This window comes from Panicum virgatum, chromosome 1N (genome assembly GCF_016808335.1).
Source record: "Panicum virgatum strain AP13 chromosome 1N, P.virgatum_v5, whole genome shotgun sequence".
Taxonomy (NCBI): domain Eukaryota; kingdom Viridiplantae; phylum Streptophyta; class Magnoliopsida; order Poales; family Poaceae; genus Panicum; species Panicum virgatum.
This window is the reverse complement of record NC_053145.1, coordinates 61,892,893-61,915,713: the sequence shown is the minus strand read 5'-3', so window position 1 is coordinate 61,915,713 and position 22,821 is coordinate 61,892,893. Positions and strand designations below refer to the sequence as shown.

General features: G+C 49.7%; 1 protein-coding gene and 1 non-coding gene across 2 annotated transcripts; both read right to left on the bottom strand.

The window, feature by feature from the left end:
- Positions 1-5,646: 5,646 nt before the first annotated feature.
- On the bottom strand, positions 5,647-5,731 carry TRNAY-GUA. The gene is given in 2 exon segments: positions 5,647-5,682; positions 5,695-5,731. It is a non-coding gene; the product is annotated as a tRNA-Tyr (tRNA).
- A 778-nt stretch (positions 5,732-6,509) lies between these two features.
- On the bottom strand, positions 6,510-7,772 carry LOC120653805 (protein PHOSPHATE-INDUCED 1 homolog). The gene has a single exon (XM_039931474.1). It carries the CDS (start codon positions 7,578-7,580, stop codon positions 6,645-6,647), a length of 936 nt encoding a protein of 311 aa, XP_039787408.1. The 5' UTR covers positions 7,581-7,772; the 3' UTR covers positions 6,510-6,644.
- Between the last annotated feature and the right edge of the window lie 15,049 nt (positions 7,773-22,821).

Here is a 22,821-nt window from a genome sequence, read left to right as displayed (position 1 = left end):
AATTCTAGGGTCCGGCTTTTGATGTGGAGCCCACGTGTAGTTCTAGCCACGCTGCTTTGCACAGAGTAGCTGCCAGTCGTACTGAGTCATCTCCAACAAATTTCAGTCAATTTCGATAAAATTTTATAGTGTGAACGCGAGGTTTTAATTCTAGGGTCCGGCTCTTGATGTGGAACCCACGTGTAGTTCTAGCCACGCTGCTTTGCACAGAGTAGCTGCCAGTCGTACTGAGTCATCTCCAACAAATTTCAGTCAATTTCGATAAAATTTTATAGTGTGAACGCGAGGTTTTAATTATAGGGTCCGGCTCTGGATGTGGAGCCAACGTGTAGTTCTAGCCACGTTGCTTTGCACAGAGTAGCTGCCAGTCGTACTGAGTCATCTCCAACAAATTTCAGTCAATTTCGATAAAATTTTATAGTGTGAACGCGAGGTTTTAATTTCAGGGTCCGGCTCTTCATGTGGGGCCCACAGGTAGTTCTAGCCACACTGCTTTGCACAAAATAGCTGCCAGTCGTACTGAGTCATCTCCAACAAAATTCAGTCAATTTCGATAAAATTTTCTGATATAAACACGTGGTTTTAATTTCAGAGTCCAGCTCTCACGTGGGACCCACATTTATATATATAGTTATACTATTTTATAAAAAATATCCATTTCAACCCACCCCAACCCGCCCCAACCCGCCTCTATATAGAACCCGCCCCGACCCACCCCATTAACTAATACAACCCATTTTAAATCATCCAAACACACTCCATTTCAAAACCCACCCCATAAAACTCATTTCAACCCAACCCATTAGCAGGCCTAGGCTAGCCTTTGCATGATAGTGTGATCATCCTAGGAAAATGACTTTGTTAGTGTGGTTACCTACTTAGTTTCATCATGTTAGTGTGCTCTAGACTTTAGGTCTTTGAACTATAGGCTTGGGCAGTGGCGAATCCAGGAATGAAAGGTATGGGGGCTGGTGACCCTTCTTCTTTCTTCTCCCTCCCTTCCTTCATCAATGGTCTCCAAAATTTTAGGAGGGCTGTGGGGGGGCTCCATGAAGTTTTGGGCAGTAGGGGGCTGGAGCCCCATCAGCCCCCTCTTTAGATCCGCCCCTGGGCTTGGGCAACACTAGTAATAGGCTAAAGACTTGGTAGGAATTTTAAAAAGTCTCAATTCAACCCTCCTTCTTGGACCACGATCCTTTCATACGGTGCTGCTAATCATTGTGCTGCCCATTCCCAGCCAAAGCAACAGCTGCCAGTATAATACTACTGTAAGTCTGTAACAACGCACCTCGTGGCTCATGCCAGGCGACTCTCTCGGCTTCTTTTTACTTAACTACTACTTCCCTCTAATTTCGCTCTAAACTAACCAAATAAAGGTGTACATGCCATGAATGAAAAAGGGGTTCATTACGTCCGTGCCTCCTCGTCCACCTTGAAATGCAGCAGCCAGCCTTTGGCCCATAACGCCCTTCTTGATGCGTCGTCCTTTGGGTCCCAATCCCAATCAACCAAAAAACTTTAGCACCCTCACACAATTATTGCGAGTTTAGCGTGCACGTAAGAGGCGTGTGCATGCTACGTGCCAGTACACGTTGCTATATATGCAAGCATCGCCACTGTTTGCTCCTGCGGCCCAGCACTCCACTGTCGCGCATGCACCAGTTTTGCCTGTAGCATCCCATGTCCTCGCCCTCGCCTGGCTGTTCCATCGGCTCGGGAAATCATTTGCAGCTTACCACATGTAGTTTCACCATTCACTGTGGCCGCAGTACAAACCCTTCGTTCATTCGGCTTTACCCCCGTCACTGCATCTGGGGGGACACCCGCGTACGAACAGAGGAGGGAAGAGAACACCAAGGCAGTAGTTTTACCACTGCAGCTAGGTAATTACCAGGAGAACGCTGAAACAACAGGGTGCCAACACCGGTAACCATTCCCTAATCACTGAGTACAATCTGCGTGCTCGTGCTAATTACCCTCGATTGATTTACTGTTTTACTGCCTCATCGAACCCGATCGGCCTGCAGGCAGCCGTGGATGACGTACGTGGGGCCGAGGTGTAGGATCGATTGTGCATGCGCGCAGGGAGGAGAGATGCTTGTCAGGCTGCGGCCTCTCTCATTTATGGTTTTGTTGCGTCGCCAGGCACTGTAGGCGTCTCCGCACCTCTCTCTCTCTCTCTCTCTCCTCCGTGTGTGCTGCAGCGCAGCGTGGTTCAGCCCGTGTGCTGCAGTGCAGAGCGGTGCAGCCGTGCAGGCCCCTCTCCGTCTCCCATCCTCTCTAGCCAGCCATCAACCGTCATCTTCCTCATGAAGCGCAACGCTGAGGCTTGCATCCAAGAATTGGGACACTCGCTGAATGCTCGTGCACTGGCGGGGGAGCTAGAGTAAATGTGCATTCAACTGCTCTCGCCAACCCAGCAGGGCCACAAGCCGCGTGCGAGGCGAGCGATCACCACAGCATTGACATGGCGTCTCTGACGAGCGGGTCTACACGTTCTCACCGTTCACTTCTCGATCGCTTTCTCCACCAGGGTTCCAGTTTCCAAGCGCTCCATCAGAGACTGAAGAAAGGAGAGGTCATCGCGCTTTTTTGACAAACTTGGGCCTCAACAGAGCTACAGGCTCTTTTGCTTTCTGAATGTAGCTTGGAAAGGCTAGCGTCTCTGCACTTGTAGAAAGTCAAGCAAAGCAGTAGCTAGCTACTGCATGCCCCCACAACAACAGTGAGGAAACAAAGCACAAACCTAATAACTGCTGCCACCACCACAACCGAACCTGCTTTTTTGCTCTGCGTTGCAAGCCTGTGTGGAACCCGTCATGTTGCTTCTCTGACAGGTCTCTCCTACCACAATGGACTAACGCTGCAGGGTTTTCGATCTGCAGCACTATGCAAAGAATCAACTGGAGATGAGCACCCACAGTAAGAGAGGGGGTAGATTTGAGCTTGGAGCATCGAGCAACGATTAGACTCCATAAAAATGGATTATATAGCTGTTCAGGTTCAAAAAAGAAGAAAAAAAATGCTATATACAGCTGTTGCGTTTTAGAGGCTTGCACTGGTCGAATCCAACGGCAACGGCGCCATCAGCTCAGCTCACATGCGCCAGGGAATCCGGCTGGAACGGCCACTTTGTGTTTGCATAGGAGACAAGCGGGCGCCCTGTTTATCAATGACGCTTTACACTGTGCAATCACGCGGCAAAGCATTAGACGGGCAGGCAGATCGGCACGGGTAGTCATCACTCATCAGCCGGGGGAGTAAAAAAAATGGTGCATTGCGACCTTGAGGAGTGTTCATGGAAGCAGCAGGCGGCGGTCCCAAGACTTTCGAGACGACAAACCTCTGTAGCTGGTGCATGCAAAGCTATCAGTAAACTATTCAAAAGTTGCTGCAAGTAGGACCTTTAGCCATGAGCGAGGGCCATAAGTTTAAAGTTTTGGAGTATATATAAAACGATTGATTTACAGAGTTAGCATGGCTGATTTTTGTTTTTTATGGAAAGCATGGCTGATTGTTTTGGCCGTCCCGTCATGCTTTCTTTACTTTTCACCATGATCTCCAGCATCTTCTGAGAATCTAAGCTACGTCCCAAGTGACGTTATTCAGTGTGTTTGTCTGGGTGCCAAGCTTTCAGAGTTTCAGACAGACTACGGCCCTGTTAACAGATCTTTACATGTAAACGCAAAAAAGCCGTAAATATATTAAAACGAAACAGAATCTTGCTAATTTGAAATACTAAATGAAGTTTATTTATAAAACTTTTTGCATGGATGGACTGTAAATCGCGAGACGAATCTAATGAGCCTACTTAATCCATAATTTGCAATAGTGATGCTACAGTAACCATCCGCTAATTATTGATTAAACATGGATTAATTAGCATCATTAGATTCGTCTCGCGATTTACAACCCATCTATGCAAAAAGTTTTGCAAATAGACTTCATTTAATACTTCAAATATCTTGTTTACATTTTTACAAGTTTTTGCAAAATGAACTAAACACACCCTACGTTAGCGTGCTGCTCGCCACCGAAGCTCCGCTGATCGTAGCAGGAGCACAGTCAGCACAGATACTGCAAGGCGTGGTGTGTTTTAACTGCAGAAATCGCATTACGTCGCCGGCTTGGAAACGCAGTCACCGTCTTCAGATTAGCCTTTTTGCAGCACATTTGACTTTTTTTTAAATTAAAGGCAGGAGTACTACCGCATCATATAAGAAGAAGGTGTCTCATATTAAAGGAAACGAGGTGAAACTATACAATGCTCAGTTAATTAAAAAAAATCGAGCGAAAATCCAACACGACGCCACACCACTACACCCTGGAAAAGAAACCAACAAGACACCACCAAAACAAGCGCCGTCGAAACGATGTTCCACACCATCACTGGAGTAGTCCGCTGCTAGCCGTAGCAGTGCCCCACGACTCCTCCACCATAGCTCTGCCAACCTCAAGCCACACATCCATAGTCATCGATCTCCCAGCCACCAACGTGCAACAAAGCAAAGTCTTGACCCTCAGAAACCTCACACTCGTGGGGGCCTCGCCGCAACCACCTCCTCATAACACAAAAGTAAACCACCTTGAAACGACACCCGCCGCTGGACACTGCTTTGGCAAGACTTGTTCTGCCGCCGTGGCTCCAAGAAAAGCTATGCCACCACCAGGATCACCTCCACACCACAAACATCGACCCAAAGCCAACAACAACTATGAGCCCTCAGCAACTCCCATCACAACCACGGACGAACCACCACCACCCAACGGGCCACACTCACCCAAAGCCATCTCCCCCCACATTGGCGACACAGCGACCACTGCAAGCCAAACTCGGTCTCAAGAGATGTCGCCTCCAAGGAGGACGCGACGCCAAAGATGCCGCCGATGCTCGTCCAAAGGTGGATAGAGTTTTTACCTAGAGACCTGTCATGCAACAGGTAGAGTGGCTCCTAGTGGTGCCCCCAACGGGAAGAACGACGCCGGAGGGCGTCGTCACCAAGGTTTTCTCCCGGAGCAGCACATTTGACCTCAACATTAACAGTTGCCCCCACCAACAGCACTGCATAACTGACATATCTAGGTCTCCCCGTCCCGCGCCATCAGACCTCACCAAAGGAGCACGGGGTAGAGGCGATCGCCGGAGAGCAGGGCGAAGATTCTCGAAGGCGGGCTGGACGGAGGATTCGCCGGGGAAGAATGCAACAAGAAAAGGATCGAGCACTCCCCGTGCAATAAGAAAACCAGAGAGCGGCAGGCGATTGCCGGCAGCCCGCAGGGGATTAGCACGCGGTTGCTGCTTACAAGGGAGAGATGGGTGGATTGGGCTTCGTTCGGGCGGCACCGTGTGTTTCGAGTTTGCAGATCAAATTGGGCCCGCCATGAGTCCATGCTGGGCTACGGAAAACGTTGGGCGTGGAACTCCTCCTCCCTCTGATGCGCGGCCCGTCTTGTCGCGTCCTTCCTCCTATTCTCTTCTCTTCTTGAAAAGATCCCTGGTTTTATCGTTCTCGTCTTCTCGGCAACGAAAGGAAATAAAATCCGCTGCGAATTTAGGGATGAAAATAATGCACTGGGCCTTGATCAAGGGAATTGTGCTTCAAAAATTCCAAAAAGTAACTCGGCGTTGCAAAAACAAAAAATTGTTCCGACCTGCCGGAATCGAACCAGCGACCTAAGGATTATCTGCAAAGACTACAGTCCTCCGCTCTACCAACAGAGGTAAGGTCGGTTTGTGTTATTTCAGTTAATTAAAACATTTAAAAATATTAACTTACATGTGCCAAAATGAAGAAAACGCTCCGTATCTGAATAGAGATCAACGCAATGGTTACTGTCATCATTGGCCGCGTGGCGTGCCGAAGTGCTGTCACAAGAGTCAAGATACACCACATGCCTTTTGTGAACCATTCGTGATCCGACGGGATTCGGGGAAGCTAAACCTTGCATTAGTGTACAGTAATTCCATGAAGAACCGAAGAGCACTGCCAGTTTTCTTTTGCCAGTGTATCCTCCGACGCAACTCCGGCGCACGCCGCATGCGTTTTCCCTGTCTGCCGCCCTTGTTCAGTTGTTCGTGCCCTCCCTCCCTCTACTTGATTATGTTTCTGTTTTTATACGTGGTTCTTGGTTTTTCTTTCTTAAACAACCCTGCATGTGGTATTGTGGTTTTACTGCACATCTCGAGGCTGTGGCATCGAAGGTATCAACAATTTGGTTGCACATGACCTGAAGGAACATGCTTGCGGATTTCCCACTTTCCTTTGCCCCGGAAACATTTTTGTCTGACCAAGTCTTGTTGTTTATGCTTTCTTTCCTTGGTACAATGAACACTTACCGGTTACCAACTTACCATGTGCACGTCTTATTGTTTATGCTATCTTTCTTCCCTTGGTACAACGAACACTTACCATCTGCACGAACAGGCGCAGAACGGCACACATGATTTCCTCTCGTATGCTCTGACAAATTTGCAAAAACGAGCAAGCATATGCCATATGGACAGGGTATGCGTGAAAATATTTTCTTTTTTCATTGAACAAATGAAAGAATCCACCATCACTACTACAAAGTACAGACACAACCGTGTGGAAAACTCTCCACCGTAACACACCACCACCCCCCCTCCCGAAAACACCCCCTAGTCACGCCACCGTAGCGCACGACGACGTGTCCGGGTCCACGAGCGCCGGGACCAGGTACTTCCTCCCGTGGGCCCCGTTGGCATTGAAGCTGGCCCCGCTGGCCTGGTCCACCAGCAGCGACCCCGCGTAGCCGGGGTACGCGCCCTTGCCGTACACGCCGGCGCACGCCGTGGCGGCCTCCAGCGGCGCGTCGGCGGAGCCCTCCTGGTAGAAGCCGTTCCCGAACGGGTTGGTCACCGTGCCGACGATCATGGACGCCAGCGAGATCACCATCCCGTCGGCCCCGACGTCGCCGTTGGGGGGCGTGAGCGGCGCCGCCTGCGCGCCGTACACGGGCTGGTGGAACGGCCACGCGCACTGCCCGGGGCACTGCGTCGCCGGATTGCCCACCCACACGTACGCGAACCGGCCGGAGCGCGACCGCCGGGACGCGCCGTGCGTGCCGCACCGGGACATGCAGAACCCGTCCACGGCGACGTCGACGGCGGTGAGCACCACGTTGATGGCGCGGCTCGAGGACCCCTTGGCGGCGAGCTTGAGGAGGTCGCCGTCCGAGAGGCGCTTGCCGAGGGAGTAGGACGCGTCGAGGACGTGGGAGCCGACGTGCAGCGCCGGGAACCGCGCCTTGGAGTTGGCGTAGTACTTGCGCGCCGTCCGGAACCAGGTGGCGACCGACGGCTCCGGCTGCCCCGCCGCCGGGGCCGCGGACAGCGACGAGACGAAGTCGGTGATGACCGCGCGCTGCGGCGCGGAGAAGTTGCCGTACCAGATGAAGTTGACGGCGATGCGGCCCGACAGGAGCGCGCCCTTGTGGTACTTCATGGTGATGGCCGGCTCCTGCACGAGCGCGGTGAGCCGCCTCCCGGCGAGGCAGGCCTGGAACAGCAGCGCGAACGCCAGCAGCGTCGCCGCTAGAGATGCGGTGGAACAAGCCATTGGTGGTGGTGGCTCCAATCCAATGCTAAAATTTCTAATGGAGGCGGGGGGGCGTTCTTGGACGCGTGATTTCAGCTGGTTCTTCTTGCTTGGTGCTTGAGGTTGAAGATTTGCGATGGGTTGGATGGGGAGCCAGCAGAGGTTTTATAGAGGCCGCGAGCACGCGAGCTGGGAAGTGTGAGTGAGACAGTGGAGCGTGGGAGGGGCGGAGGGCTCGGCTGGCACTGCGCGTGACGTATGAGGCGGAGAGCCCTTTCTGGGCCAAAGTAAAGAGGGCGTCCTCCTTCTCCGGCGTCCTTGGCTTGGCGGGGCTGCCCCGAACGGTCACTGACAGCTGGCTTTGCGTGGCCCTGCTCGATCCCAGCTGTAGCGGGGCGGCCACTTTACCGTTTTGCCCCGGCAGTCGCCGCCTCGGATACCCGCACGCCCCCGGGTTGAAAGCAGGGGCAAGTTGGGCATTGCGGGGGGGACTGGCAAAGTGGGGACTGCGGGAGTGGGTTAAAAGCAGGTTGGCTTCTCGAGGAGCTTGAAATTTTAGGCAGCGGGATAAGAACGTTGGGCACGGGGTGGGGTCACTGGTCAGTGGTGGGCCGGGCCCAGCAGGTTCCGAACGTTGGAGGTCACTGGTTAATGGGCCCGGCTCCCTGGCTTCAAGGTGCTGTGGCCAGCAGCTGTCAGGCGTCCCCCCGGTACTCGAACAGTTGGTGCGCACTGCTCGCGCTACCGCTCAGTACGATCCATCCAGTCACAGCCTCGCCGGTGGCAGCAGGGCTAGGCCGCGCCATTCCTTATTCGTAACTTGCCAGCCAGGCTGCTGCTGGCCTCGGCTGCATGGGTGGGCTGAGAGGACGGAAGAAGCCGAGCACGGAGATTGGCACGGCCGCAAGGGGAAATGGGTGCGAGAAGCTGATCGATCCTGCACTATTCGGCTGTTCCATGTTCCCATCGACACGGCAAACGGTGGGACGGGACCCCGTCGATCCGAGATCTCCATGGCTTGCTGGAGCGAGGTGGCCCGTCGGATCGTCCTTGGGGATATTCGGCTGATTCTATCTTGGCTTATCTTGGCTTGTCTCGACTTATTTTCTCTCACATAATACTATTTATTCTACCAGCCGAACACTATTCACTGGATCAGCCGAACAGCCATTACAGCCATGATCCCAGCAGCCCCAGCGCTAATGCGAGCACCAACTGCATCGTCTCCGAACCGTACGTAACTGACCACGGATCCATGCACGCACAAAGCTACGACCTGGCAGATGGTCACTATGGGGTAGGTTAGGGAAGCTCGGCAGCTGATTTGCCAATGGGTTTTTAGTCTGTAGGACATCGCAAAAACATGATTTTGCCTCTCGCACACCCTCAAAGTTGAATTTGTGTCTCACACACTATAAAATTAGTGTTTGGTGTGCAGCACACAGAGTCGATTAAAAAACTCATTTCTGTGGGAGAGATTTGTGAAATGGCATTTATGCCCTTCTTCCTTGCTTTCCCTGCACGCTCTGTGTGTTTGTGCTCTGCTGCGATGGCACCCTCGACATCCGGGGCGACGGCGAGGGCGTCGCCGTCAGCATCAAGAGCGTCGCCCCGAACGCGCAGGAGGCAGCGCTCCTTAGACGGCCTGGCTCCGGCGCCCACCCCCGGCGGGCTGTCATCCAAGCTCAGGGCGCTCCGGCGCATCGCGTGGGGGAGCGAGCGCGTCGTGGTGCCGCCGCTCTTGGCGCTGCTCCGCAAGGACCTGCCCGCCAGACTCGACCGGAGCGTATGTCACCAGCGCTCAGAGGGGGCTCCAGTTCCTCAAACAGGCCGTTGTCACCGGAACTTCTCACTCTGACTGCCTCCTGCAAACAACGTGTCCAGCCAAGATCCTCGAGCGCGTCTACGAGTACAACCCCGAGCCACCTCAGTCCATCGCCGCGCAGCACGCCCTTATCCATGCTTTGCCCCCCCCAACGAATCAAAAGTAATTAATTAATAGTACCTAAGTTGTAGGCCATCAATCTTGCTCCATCAATATGATGCCTCTCCTCCAAATCAAGCTGTACCACGCCGTTGCCGATGTCGAGCACAACGGCGGCCCACGCGAGCACGCCCGCGCGCAATTGACGAGGACGCCGACGGCCGACCACCACCCCATGCTCGCCATTGGGCGAGCTCCCTGCCTTCTTCTCCACGAGTGCTCCTGTCTCCTCACCTCCAGCACCACAACGTCCTCACGCCGTCACGCGGGGAGCGCCAGCAGGCGCCGCGAGGGAGCAGGCACGGGGTGCGGTGGTAGCGGCCGCGAGGGAGCTGGCGCGGGGGAGCGGCATCGATCGGCGCACGAAAGCAGGCACAAGGGAGAGGCGGTGGCGGCGGCTTGCTGGAAGGGGTAGGAAGAAGATGACAAGTGGGCCTGAGGGTAAAATGGTCTTTTACATTTACACTTTTACTCAGCTAAAAATGATTATTATATTTGGCGTGGTGTGTTGAAGACAAAATCGCAATTTCACAATGTGTTGAAGACAAAAATCAGTTTTTACGATGTGTTTCGCACAAAACTTATCTTTCCGTGTGCTGCATACAAATTCCTTTGCCAATCGGGGGCGGGCCGGCGGGGGAGACGACGGCACGCCGCGACGCACTCGCGCGATCGGATCGGATGGGTCGATGTCGATGGGATCTCTGACGAGGCCATCGGCGTACGGCGGCGGCATAAAGCGAGCCGAGGTACAGACGGCCCTACATGTCACCGGGCCACCAGCGGGACCGCGCCCGGCGCTTTCCTGCTCCCCTGACCGGCCGGTGTGGGCTCGCCTGGAGATCCGCGTACGACCGGCGGCCAGCTGGTGGTGAAGCGGCTAGGCGGTGTCGCGCTGCGGCCCGCGGGCCCTACCGCCCTCACGACACGCTCGTGAACGGGCTCGCTCGCTCATTGCTCGCGTGCTACCACCAGCTGCTAGCCAGCCGGCCGGTCGGGCGTGGACACGCGTACCAGGGCCGTACCGGCAAATCTGGAGGCCCTGTGCGAAACAATGCACTGGGGCCCTAGTGGCCTAGTGCAGAATCGCAAATGCCAAGTGATAGTAGTCGGCAAGCGCGATGTACTATGTGAAAGCGCAAATATTAGAAGTCCCACGTGTGACTGACAGTCAAATCATCACACAAGGCCCAATAACTATTTTTTATTCTAGAATTTTTATTGTTGCTGCAACAATTATTATTGTTTGCGCAAGAAAAAAATTATTACGGAACAAAAGAAATTTGTTCTAGCAACAAAACACAGTGGGCTGGTTTATTGGGTCGACTTTAGGCCCAAAACATGGAATTCTGGAGAGGTTGGGGTCACACGCGTGACCCCGAGTAGCACCCGTGCGAAAGGAAGCGGCAATTGATACGCCTACGATAATTCATCTTCTAGGAGCAATTTGGGCCACGTTTTGCCATAAATTGGGCCAACAATCAACTAAATTAAATTCTCTATATAATTATACTTAATGTATACCTAGTATTTTAGGGGCCCTTTGAATTTGGAGGCCCTGTGCGGTCGCACGGACCGCACGGGGCCAAATACGGGCATGACGCGTACACCCACACGGTACACGGTTGACGGGACGAGACGACTCAGAGGCTAGCCTGGCCTTATCCGTGACGGCGTGGCTGGCGACCGTTGGATGGGTGGTTCGATGATGTCGAAGGGTGGAAGAGGGCAGGCCCGGTTTTAGCCCCGCGCAAGTGGCCCGACCGCACCGGGCCCCCTAAATTTTGGGGCCCATTTGTAGTTCTCCTTAGGGGGTTTATGCCCAACAACTAAAGTTTCTCGGCCATCGCTGCACTCCAGCCTGTTTGGCTGCCTTCGATCCCGTCCGTGATTCTGTCTGTGAATGTGAGTTCGAGACTCCGTTTCCGCGGAAGCGTGATGCCCAGGCCTGGCGACACCGTCATCGCGTCTCCCGTATCCCGTCTCCTGTCTCCGCGATCGCCTGTCGCCCTAGCCTCTAAGTCCCAAGACCGCGAGTCCGCGACCGCGAGAAGCCATCCAGTCGAAATAACAAGGCTGTCGAGACGCTTGGTTTCTTGTCGCGAATCGCGATCTCACCATCTCGTATCTCCGATTCTCTTCTCTTTCTTGGCAATGTTCACTCTTTTCTTTAGAGTTAATTATTATATTACGTGTTAATATGCAAAACAAATATCATTATACTATGGAATCCAAATGCATTTTGATTTTAGCTTTTGTTAAATCTAGACATGGGACCTAATTTTTTTTTATTTCGCACCAGGGCCCCAAAAACATTGGAACGGCCCTGGAAGAGGGTATAGCAGCGTTCTTGAATGTGGCGAGGTTGATGCGTGCATGAATGCGAAGTGAAGCCATCACTCCAGTACCGATCCCCTCGTCGCTTTTTTGGCGTGTCCTGCTGCGACACTTTCTTGGCTCGTTTCTTGTGAGAGCCAGCTAGCAGACTTGTTCCAAGCCGAATACGGAATGTGAAAGCAGGACGGGCCGTCGTTCGTGTCGGTTCGTTGCGTGTTCTGGCACGAGTAACTTCTGCTGTACGGCGGTTGTTTCACGCGGAGGCTATATATATCACACGCGCTGCAAAGCGATAAACCATCGCCCGTAGGATCCGCGCATGTGTGATTTGACAAATTCAGCCCATTACCACATTTGCACCGGTTTCCATATTTTTCTCTTTGTTTTCTCGTGGCCCAAAGTGCTGGTCCAGAGCCCCACGTCTCTCTACTACATGCTGCTAGTTGATGTGCTACGTACACATAAAATTAGAATGTACTCCCTCCTTCCCCGTTTATAAGGCATACACGTATATCAAGATTCAAACCTTCTCATCTTTGACCAATAATTTGACTATTAAATTTTTATTTTTATAATGCAAATTTCATATGATTGGATTCATAATCAAACATAGTTTACAATGATTATAAGTTTATAATCAAAAGTGATATAATATATGATAAATAAATGGTCAAAGTATTGTTTAGAAGACCGTGTCATGTTCTACCATGCCTTATAAACGGGGAAGGAGGGAGTATCTTTGCTACATGCTGCTAGTTGACGTGCTACGCACACATGAAACTGGGATGGCATCACACGTTACATACAAGAAAGAAATATGTAGCCTTGTTGTTTCTCGTTTCAATTTTTCTACACTTTTTTTTCATCAAGTAATAATAGTTTGGTTTTTCCTATCCATTTTCCCTAAGGTCACACACTTTCTCTTTTATCTATTGTACAAATCTTTTTAATCTTATTTATTTTATTTTTATTTATTTTATTTTCCCTTTTATTTGCTTACTTATTTTTCTTCTATTTCTAAGTAGATGTTTTCTCTATTTTATAACTCATTTCATTCTTCTTTGTTCCCCGTATCTACATAAATTCATAAAAGTCTAAAGGTGGGTAGCACATATGTTTTTTTAACTTTTTTCATTCTCTTTCATGTATTCTTTTTCATTCTTTTTTCCTCCCACTTTTTCCTTCCATGATTTTCTTTTATTTTTGTTATTTTTCTCTTTTTAACATATTTTTCTTCTTTCTTCTTTTTCCCCTTTTGTTTTCAGTTTTTTTCATTGAATTTTACGTTGACTTCGTCTGCCAATAAAAATAAATTATTCGTTTTGGAGACTAAATTATTCCGTGATGTTGATTAATTTGTTCGCTTTGTAAATTAAATTGTTCCGCGATGTTAACTCACTTGTTCGTGATATTCATTTTTCATATCTATCCTATACAATTAAATATTCGCGATATATAATATGTTGTTCTTCGTACGTTATTATGTGTTCACTATATTTAATTTTTTATTTGTAAAAATAATTATTCATTCTCAAAACCCAAAATTAATTATTTATTTATAAAAATCTTGTCATAGAAAGATAATGGTACAATTCAAATTTATGACAAGAAATATAATGGTACAATCCGAATTTAATTTAGATGTATGGTTTAACAGTAATAATTTTTATTAGTTTGAAATTACATACATATAGATGATGTTATCTTTGTTGTCTTTTTTATATGCATTCACAGAATCTCTCTGTTATTTAGCTGACACATGCATCACCCTTTTTTTTGTTCGTGATGTTCCGTAGAGTACTATTATTTGTTCGTCGGGTTTAATATTTTGTTCGCAAAGAGATATGTATTTGTTCGCTGTAGTCCATACGTTCTAGCTTTATCAAAAAATGTTTAAAAAAATAAAATCCTTCAAATATAGTCAAGTGTGGTCTTGTTTTGAAGATTTTGACGTAAGAAATATGATGCTGCAATTAGAATTTAATTTGGATATTCCCTCCAAAACTTATGGATTTTTTTTGTTTCAAACATGTTTTCCAAGTTGATAATATCATTGTTTTGTCTTATCTGCATGCATACACATGTCTTTTCTTTCTTTATGCGCAAACATTCATATTTATTGGGCTGAAATGTGGTCCACCCCATATACAACCGGTTCTTCAGGCGAGATGGTGGGAGATGCATCGTTTTAAGTGACATACAACCGCCCCCGTTGTTTCAACGGTTAAGCACGTGGCAATTCTTTGTTTGTGATGAGGGCTGAGGACAACGGTCTACAATCCGGCATGTACCAGTGGAGCCCGCGGCCCGCGTAGAAACATCCGAACACATTGCAGGCCTGCTAGGGCTAGATTAGTAGTAGTAGATCCGTAAATAGCCCGCGTACAGGTGAAGTAATTCAGCAGCCGGCAAGCTCTGAAAGTCTGAATGCAGGGAATGCAGCTAACCCTGAGCAGGGAACAGACCTAATCAGGTTACGGCGAGTACTTGTTGATTCGTGATGATTTTGAATCAAGCCGTAGCCATGCAGGAGTACTGCTTTACCCTTTACACCGTGTTTAGTAAAATTTTACCCAAAAAGACGAATGCATGCATGGAGTGCTAAACGAAATTTATTTGCGAAATCTTTCATTAGATGGGTGTAATTTTTCGAGACGAATATAATGAGCCAAGTTCCACCATAATTATCTATAATGATGCTACAGTAATCAAGTGTAATCATCCTCTAATAATGCTGTCAAACGCCTCATTAGCAACAGTAACTGCTACACTATCATGGTTGTGGAATTAATTTTATAATTAGACTTCATTTAATATCCCTAATTAGTGGTCAAACAGCCAAAAAGTTTTCGTGCAAAATTTAATAGGGCCCAACCAAACACCGCCTTAACAGCCATGACTACTGACGACGTACTGTCATTTTACAGTCAGGCACAATCTAGTAGCAATTTAAGCTGATGTTCGGTACAGAACAGCTCGGAATCGAAATCTACAGGTACTGTTTTACTTTCACCCCTGCCCACGCGTGCGCACGCGCACCACGCGGCCGCGCCGCTCGCCATGCCGCCCGTTGACCGACTCGGCCCGCCGTCCCCTCGCGCTGCACGCGCGCGCCATGTGCGCAGCATGCGTTCCACGCGGCCGCGCCGCTCGCCATGCCGCCCGTTGACCGCACAGCGCCGCCGCCTCACCGCACAGCTCGCGCACAGCGCCGCCGCCAACCGCACAGCACCCCGCCTCACCGCACGCGCCACTCTGTTCGACGCCGAGCCCCACAGCCGGCCCCTCCACGTGCTCGCCCTCCCTAGCGCGTCCTTCCTGCCCGAGCCGTCGCGTCGCCGCCGCGAATCGCGCTGCCGCGCGCCGCGACGCTGAACGCCATTAAAGACGCCCCGCGAAGCTCACCGGCCGGCACCAACGCGCCCCGCCCGCTCCACCGCCTTGCAGCGCCTATAAAAGGACCCTCCACCTCGCCTCCGAGCACCACAGCCACCTCAGCCGCCGCCCGCCTCCTCCCTAGCTCTACAGCTCCGCCGCCAAGAGCTCATCTGCCCGCCGCCACCGGCTCCCGTGGACCGCTCACCTTGCTACGCCCCAGCCCGAACCAAGATAGGGGATAGAACCCTCTTGGTCCCTTTCCCCTTTTCCCCCAACTCCGGGCCGCCACCGAGCCTTGCAGCGCCGCCACCACGGTCGCCGCCGCTCGCCGCCGTGTGCCACCCTCCTCGCTCTACCTCCGTCCAAATTAAGTAGGGGAAAACAACCCACTGCGACTCCCTCTCCCTTTCCTCCACTTCCCAAGCGCCGACGAGCCCCCAGGGCCGCCGGCCCAGGCCACCGCCGGCACGCCGTCCCCCCCTATTTTCCAGCGAGGGGAGGAAGAAGAGAGGGTGATTTTTCCCATACCCCCTGCTCTTTTCCCTTTTCCATTAAGAGCCCTCCCACTCGCTAGCCTTTTTGCAAAATAAACCCTCTCCTTTATTATATTCCAAAATAAACCCTTCCACCATATAAGCTTAATTCTAAACAAACCCCTGACCTTTTTCAAAATAGCCCGAATATTTTCTAAAATACCAATCAAGCCCTTGCCCCTCAAAAATATTTGCAAATAGGTCCCTGAATCCTTATTTAACCCCTGGACCCCTCTTTAACTCGTCATTTCATGCGCCAAAAATCCTCCGATCCACCTGAAACTTTACCACACCATTTCTAATATAATTTTGGCCATGCCATTAGAAAACCGCCAAAAAATATTACTCCTATCCCCATATCTTAATTGTTTCCGATTCGAGCTCAGCGATAAAACCTTTATTTCTTTTTCTTGATTGTGTGCTTGCTTGTGTGTGTCGTAGATCATGGTGTGAACGAGGAAGAACCCGTCGACGAGCAGTACTGCGAGCAAGTGAACGAGGACCAGTTTCGCGACCCCGAACTCGAAGGACAGTACCTCGATCAGGACTTCCCGGAAGGCTTTGAGAACGGCAAGTTCAATCCCATCCTTTGATGCATATTTTGTCCCAGTTTTATAAACACAACCTATTGGCCTGTTTTACAAAACTGCATATGTTTTGACTGTTGAAAATATGGTTGGATAGCCACCCCTCGATTTGTTATAACCATTCCTTGACCACCTAGATTAATGTCTGAATGTGATTTGCTTGGACGTTAATCGCTGCTAGAACACTTAGGACCTTAAACATGATACAACTTGTTTTATAAAAAGAAAATGTGTGAGTATGTGTGGGAAGGGAAAATGTGGAATTTTCGAAAGATGAGTTTAGACGGGATGAATGGCACTTCTGTGTGAATTGCCAAATGGTGTGCTCGTACCTGTGTGGTTGAGCAAGGAAGGGAGATATCCATCTTGTCACAATTAAGGACCGAGTTGGTGTGGCATCTTGCCTAACTCCACTATCGTGCAAACCACTTGATCGTTGTATGGGCAACGGCTTAGCATAAACCCCATTAGTTAGTCTGATAGCCATCAGTAGAGCTGAGAGCAACGGGTGACCAAGGAAAAAAGATAAGCTCTGTGTGACTTATGCCCCGGTTAAACCTCGGTGATAGGTCGATGACCCCTTGGTGGACCCTGTGGTGGCTAGTCAGGTCTAGATAAGGTGGGTAATGGCTTTGTTGGAATCTGCACCGATACTAAGGTGATCGTGTTGTGGTACCCCGCTTGTGGGTAAAGTTGCACACCTTTGCAGAGTTAAAATCTATTCGAATAGTCGTGCCCACCATGTTGTAATAATAAGTACCATGTATCCCCTTTGTACTTAAATATTTGTGCAAAACTTATTCACCCTATCTTTGTTTTCAGATGGCTGAGGAAGGATGGACCCAGGGCAATTGCCAAGCTGCACCTGGCTTCCCCAGCCTTTTGATCAACGCCCTGGAAAGCCTTAGTGTTACGGAATGCCCAAGGTACTACAGCAGAGAGTACGAACACCATAGTACCCTCCGCTGCAGAGTGATCCTGGTCATCGCCAGAAGTGACCGCTACCCCGATATCCAGCCATGGCAAGTGACCGCTACAGGGTCTAGGCAGCAAGACACCTATTCCTTGGCCGCCAGGAAGGCACTCGGTTATCTGTGCCGGATTTTTGAAGGACACCTCGCCCCCACACAAATGAGGTTCTTCCCTCCAGCCATCAGAACCCTAGTTTGGGAAACTCGTATGAGAAGCTTGGAACAGCGCTGCCATGAAGAAGACCCCCTGTACCAAGTGGCTACCTACCTAGCCTCTATGGATCAGCTCTTTGACGAGCAAGCCTGCATCCTGAGAGAGCAGACCCATCGAGCCGAGCAAGTAGAGCTCGCGGTAAGACTGCAACAGATACGGGCAGCCCAAGCCGAGGCAAGAGTCGTAGCCGCAGTCAGCAGCAAAGTGGTTGCCCAGGAGAGCCTCAGGCAGGCCCGGGAACGGCGTATGCAAGAATGGACCAGAAGTGGAACGCCAGTCCCGGCAATTGGGGAAGACCATGTTCTACTCGGGACGCCCGTCATAGGATGGGGACCACTCTTGAGAACCCCACAAGTCCCGCCCGAGAACCCTGAAGGGTCTACTGCCGCCATTGAAGAGGAAGCTGCTGGACAACCCTTGGAAAATGGGAACCTTGAGAACGGCGAGCAAGGACTACTCGCACACTCCGCCCTAGAAGAAGACTCGTGGGAGCTTGTCCCGAAGCCACCCTAGGAGAAGCCACCCCAGCCCCTTTGGCTTAAGTTGTACCCTTAATTGTGACCCTTGTACCCGGACGTGTAGTACGCGTTTGGCCTTATCCCAGTGTGTATCCCCCTTGCAGGAATAAAGTTGTTTGTGCCAGTTGTTTGCTAGTTTGTGTGCTTGTTGTTAGTTTGTGTGTTTTTCGGCGGAAGGTAGATTCTGCCTTTTCAAAAATACAACTTAAACATCACTTAATCCTAATCACAATCTCACAAAGACTCTATCCAATCTACAGATGGCTTCCCGAAGCGGTACAAGGGCCTCCCACAACCGGACCCCTGCAGCCGCTGGCGCGGGAGGACAGCCTAATGGACAGAACCCTCTTCCGCACGAACAGAAAGTGAGCCAGAATGAAGGAGGAAACCAAGGAGAAGTGCCACTACCACCACCTCCACCTTTCGAGGACTTGGCACAGGCGATAAGCAACCAGACCCTCATACTGGAAGCACTGGCCAATGCCCTCATCATCAAGCGGCCACGAGAGCAGACCATGAATGACAAGCTGACAGCTTTCTTGAGGACCAAGCCACCCACCTTTGCAGGATCCAGCAACCCCTTGGAGCCAGATGACTGGCTGCGTGTGATCCAAAGGAAGCTCGAGCCGTTCGAATGCCAAGACCGAGACAAGGTTCTCCTGGCAGCTCACCAACTCACCGGAACTGCCTTAGCTTGGTGGGAGAATTACTGTGGCGCTGCCGAAGATGCCACCACCATCACTTGGGACGAGTTTGTGAAAGAGTTCCGTCGCTACCATATCCTCGCAGCCACCATGAAGTGCAAGGCGGATGAGTTCCGCGTACAACAGCAAGGGGGCATGTATGTGGAAGAGTACACCTACCAGTTTATGGAGTTTGCCCGCTATGCACCAGAAGTAGACAAGGATGAAAAGAAGTAGGACATGTTCAAGAAGGGACTGACCCCAGAACTCCGAACCTTGCTTACCCCTCAGATATACCCCGACTTCAATACTCTGATGAACATGGTCATCCTCACAGAAAGGACCAAAGCTAAAGAAAAGGAGGGAAAATAAGCGTAAATTTCTAGAAAGTAAGGCCCGCCAGCAGGACCGCTTCCAGAAACCAAGGAACTCCAGCTATACGGCACCAAGATCTCAGGCCCCAATGCAGTATAAGACCCAGTCACAAGTGACAGAATCCCAAGCCCCTAACACACAGTTCAGAAGACAGAACACCATGAAGGCCCCGTAGAGCAATGCCAGCCAAGTCACCACCACCAACAACAATGCTAGGGCCTGTTTCAACTGCCGAGAGACAGGACATTACATTGCCAACTGCCCATATGCCAAAAACAAGCCTGCTGCATCAGCCTTCTCCAACACAGTGAATGGGCCTAGGCCACCAGTGTCCGGAGCCAACCGTGTTCCCATCGGCAGCAACAACAAGGGCAACAACAACAGCCAGCAGCTATATGGACGAGCCCGCGTCAACCACATCAACGCGCAATAGGCTCAGGGTGCACAAGGAGTGGTACTAGGTGAGTTCCTAGTTAGCTCAACTCTGGCAACAGTATTATTTAATTCTGGAGCATCACATTCATTCATATTATCAAGCTTTGTGGATGAGTATAAAATACCTACAGTACTACTAAAAACACCCCTATTAACCCGGACGCCTGGAGGTGACATCAAGTGTCAACTAGGTTGTCTACGGGTAAGGATCAATTTAAGTGGGGTAGAATTTTCTAGCAGACCTAGTAGTACTTAAGTCTAAGGGAATAGACGTGATCCTTGGAATGGACTGGTTAAGCCTGCACAATGGTCTCATAGGTTGTACTGACAAGGGGAGTACGAGTGACCTGCCATACCCAGGGAAGTGGACAAGACCCAATGGTGTTTAGCATGGAAGCCAAGTCCTTGGAAGAAGTCCCGGTAGTAAACGAATACCCAGATATTTTCCCTGAAGAACTTCCTGGAATGCTACCAGTTAGGGATATAGAGTTTGTCATCGACCTTGTCCCTGGAACCTCTCCTATAGCCGAGAGACCCTATAGGATGGCTACCTCTGAGTTGGCGAAATTAAAGAAGCAGCTGGAAGAACTACAACGAATTGGCTTCATCAGATTAAGCTCATCGCCTTGGGGAGCCCCAGTCCTATTTGTCAAGAAGAAGGATGGGAGTATGAGGTTGTGTGTAGATTACCGGGCACTGAACGAAGTTACCATCAAAAATAAGTACCCCCTCCCCAGGATTGATGACCATTTCGATCAACTAAAAGGAGCCAAGTACATCTCCAAGATTGATCTGAGCTCATGATATTTTCAGCTCAAGATTAGAGAAAGCGACATCCCAAACTCAACTTTTGTCACCCGTTACGGGCAGTTTGAGTTTACGGTAATGTCTTTTGGACTCACCAATGCACCTGTTTATTTCATGAATCTCATGAACAAGGTGTTTATGGACAAGTTAGATAAGTTTGTCGTAGTCTTTATCGACGACATACTTATTTACTCCAAGAGTGTTCAGGAACATGAGCAACATCTGCGGGTAGTATTGAAAAAGTTGAGAGTACATAAGCTATATGCCAAATTCATCAAGTGTGAATTCTGGCTTGAGAAAGTAGTTTTTTTTGTCATATTCTAACCGCAGATGGAGTAGCAGTGGACTCTGAGAAGCTCGAAGCAGTCTCTAATTCGCAGCAACCGACCAATATTAGTGAAATCAGAAGCTTTCTTGGATTAGCTGGGTATTATCGGAGATTCATTGAAGGATTTTCCAAGATTGCCCGGCCCATGACAGAGCTACTCAAGAAGGATAAGAAATTCACCTGGACAGAGTCATGTGAAAGAAGTTTTCAAGAATTGAAGAATAGGTTGACAACCGCCCCAGTGCTGACCCTACCGGATATTCATCGGGATATTGTCATTTATTGTGATGCATCCCGACAAGGATTAGGATGTGTCCTCATGCAAGACGGGAATGTAGTAGCTTATGCTTCCCGATAGCTCAGGCCTCATGAGCAGAATTACCCAACACATGATCTGGAGATTGCAGCCGTAGTGCATGTCCTCAAGATTTGGAGGCATTATCTAATTGGAAATAAGTGAAAGATCTACACCGACCATAAGAGTTTGAAGTATATTTTCACCCAGCCAGATTTGAACTTAAGGCAAAGAAGGTGGTTAGAACTGGTTAAGGATTATAATGTGGAAATTCATTACCACCCTGACAAAGCTAATGTGGTAGCCGACGCCTTAAGCCGGAAATCTTATGGACCCAAGGATGCCCATCTGCAGAAAGAAATGACACGATTGATTGTGCATATTGTCCCTCGAGGTTCCACACGCAAGATGAGCATTCAACCCACTCTGGAGAATAAAATCAGAAAAGTCCAAAGTTCGGACAAGGACTTGATGGAAATCCGAATGCAGATTGGAGAAAATAAGGCACCGGACTTAAGAGTGGATAATGAGGAAACTTTATGGTATAAAAATAGGATTTGTGTGCCCAAAGAAGGAGACTTCCGGCAGATAATTATGGATGAATCCCATAATTCGGCCTACTCCATCCACCCAGGATCCACCAAGATGTATATGGATTTAAAACAAAAATATTGGTGGAAGGGAATGAAGGCGGATATTGCACGGTTTGTCGCCCATTGTGATACGTGTCAAAGGATCAAGGCCGAACATCAGAAGCCAGTAGGATTGCTGCAATCCCTACCCATCCCGGTTTGGAAATGGGATGAGATAGGAATAGACATTGTAGTGGGTTTGCCCAGAACACAAAAAATACATGACTCCATATGGGTAATAGTGGACTGACTCACTAAAGCGGCTCATTTCATACCCTTGCGGACCAATTACGGTGGAGAAAAGCTAGCTAAGCTTTATGTGGAAAATATAGTAAAGTTGCATGGTGTGCCTAGCAGAATTGTTTCAGATAGAGGGACCCAATTCACCTCTAGGTTTTGGAAAAATTTGCATAAAGCCATGAGCACCAAATTAGATTTCAGCTCCGCCTATCACCCACAAACGGATGGCCAAACAGAAAGAGTAAATCAGATTATGGAGGATATATTGAGAGCATGTGTCCTTATCTATGGCCAGGATTGGGAGCAGAGTTTGCCCTATGCAAAATTTTCATACAACAACGGTTATCAAGCATGCCTGGGCATGTCACAATTCGAAACTCTTTATGGGATAAAATGCAGAACTCCCCTGATGTGGTCAGAAGTTGGAGAACGTGCCCTAGTTGGACCCACACTCATAAAGGAAGCGGAAGAAAGAGTGGCCGAGATTAGAGAAAAGCTGAAGGCCGCCCAGTCTCGACAGAAGAGCAACGCAGACAAGAAGAGACGAGAAATAAGCTTCAACCCGGGAGAGTTCGTCTACCTTAAGGTTTCACCTATTCGGGGAACTCGAAGATTTCAGGTACAAGGAAAGTTGGCCCCCCGGTACATTGGACCGTACCAAGTTCTGAAGAAAGTCAGAAACGTAGCATACCGTCTGGAGCTACCAGAAAAAATATCAGATATACACCCAGTGTTTCATGTCTCACAACTAAGAAGGTGTTTGAGGGTACCCGAGACAGAACACGTGCCAGTAGAAGTGATAGATCTGGAGCCAGACCTGCGATACCAGGAAATACCGGTCAAGATCCTGGACACTGTCACTAGGAGGACAAGAAACTCTGAAGTACGGATTTGCAGAGTTCAGTGGAACAGACACGGAATAGAAGAAACTATATGGGAGCGTGA

What these genes read in the sequence shown, in the direction of transcription:
- LOC120653805 (XM_039931474.1), bottom strand. Translation starts at nt 7,580, where the DNA reads ATGGCTTGTTCCACCGCATCTCTAGCGGCGACGCTGCTGGCGTTCGCG.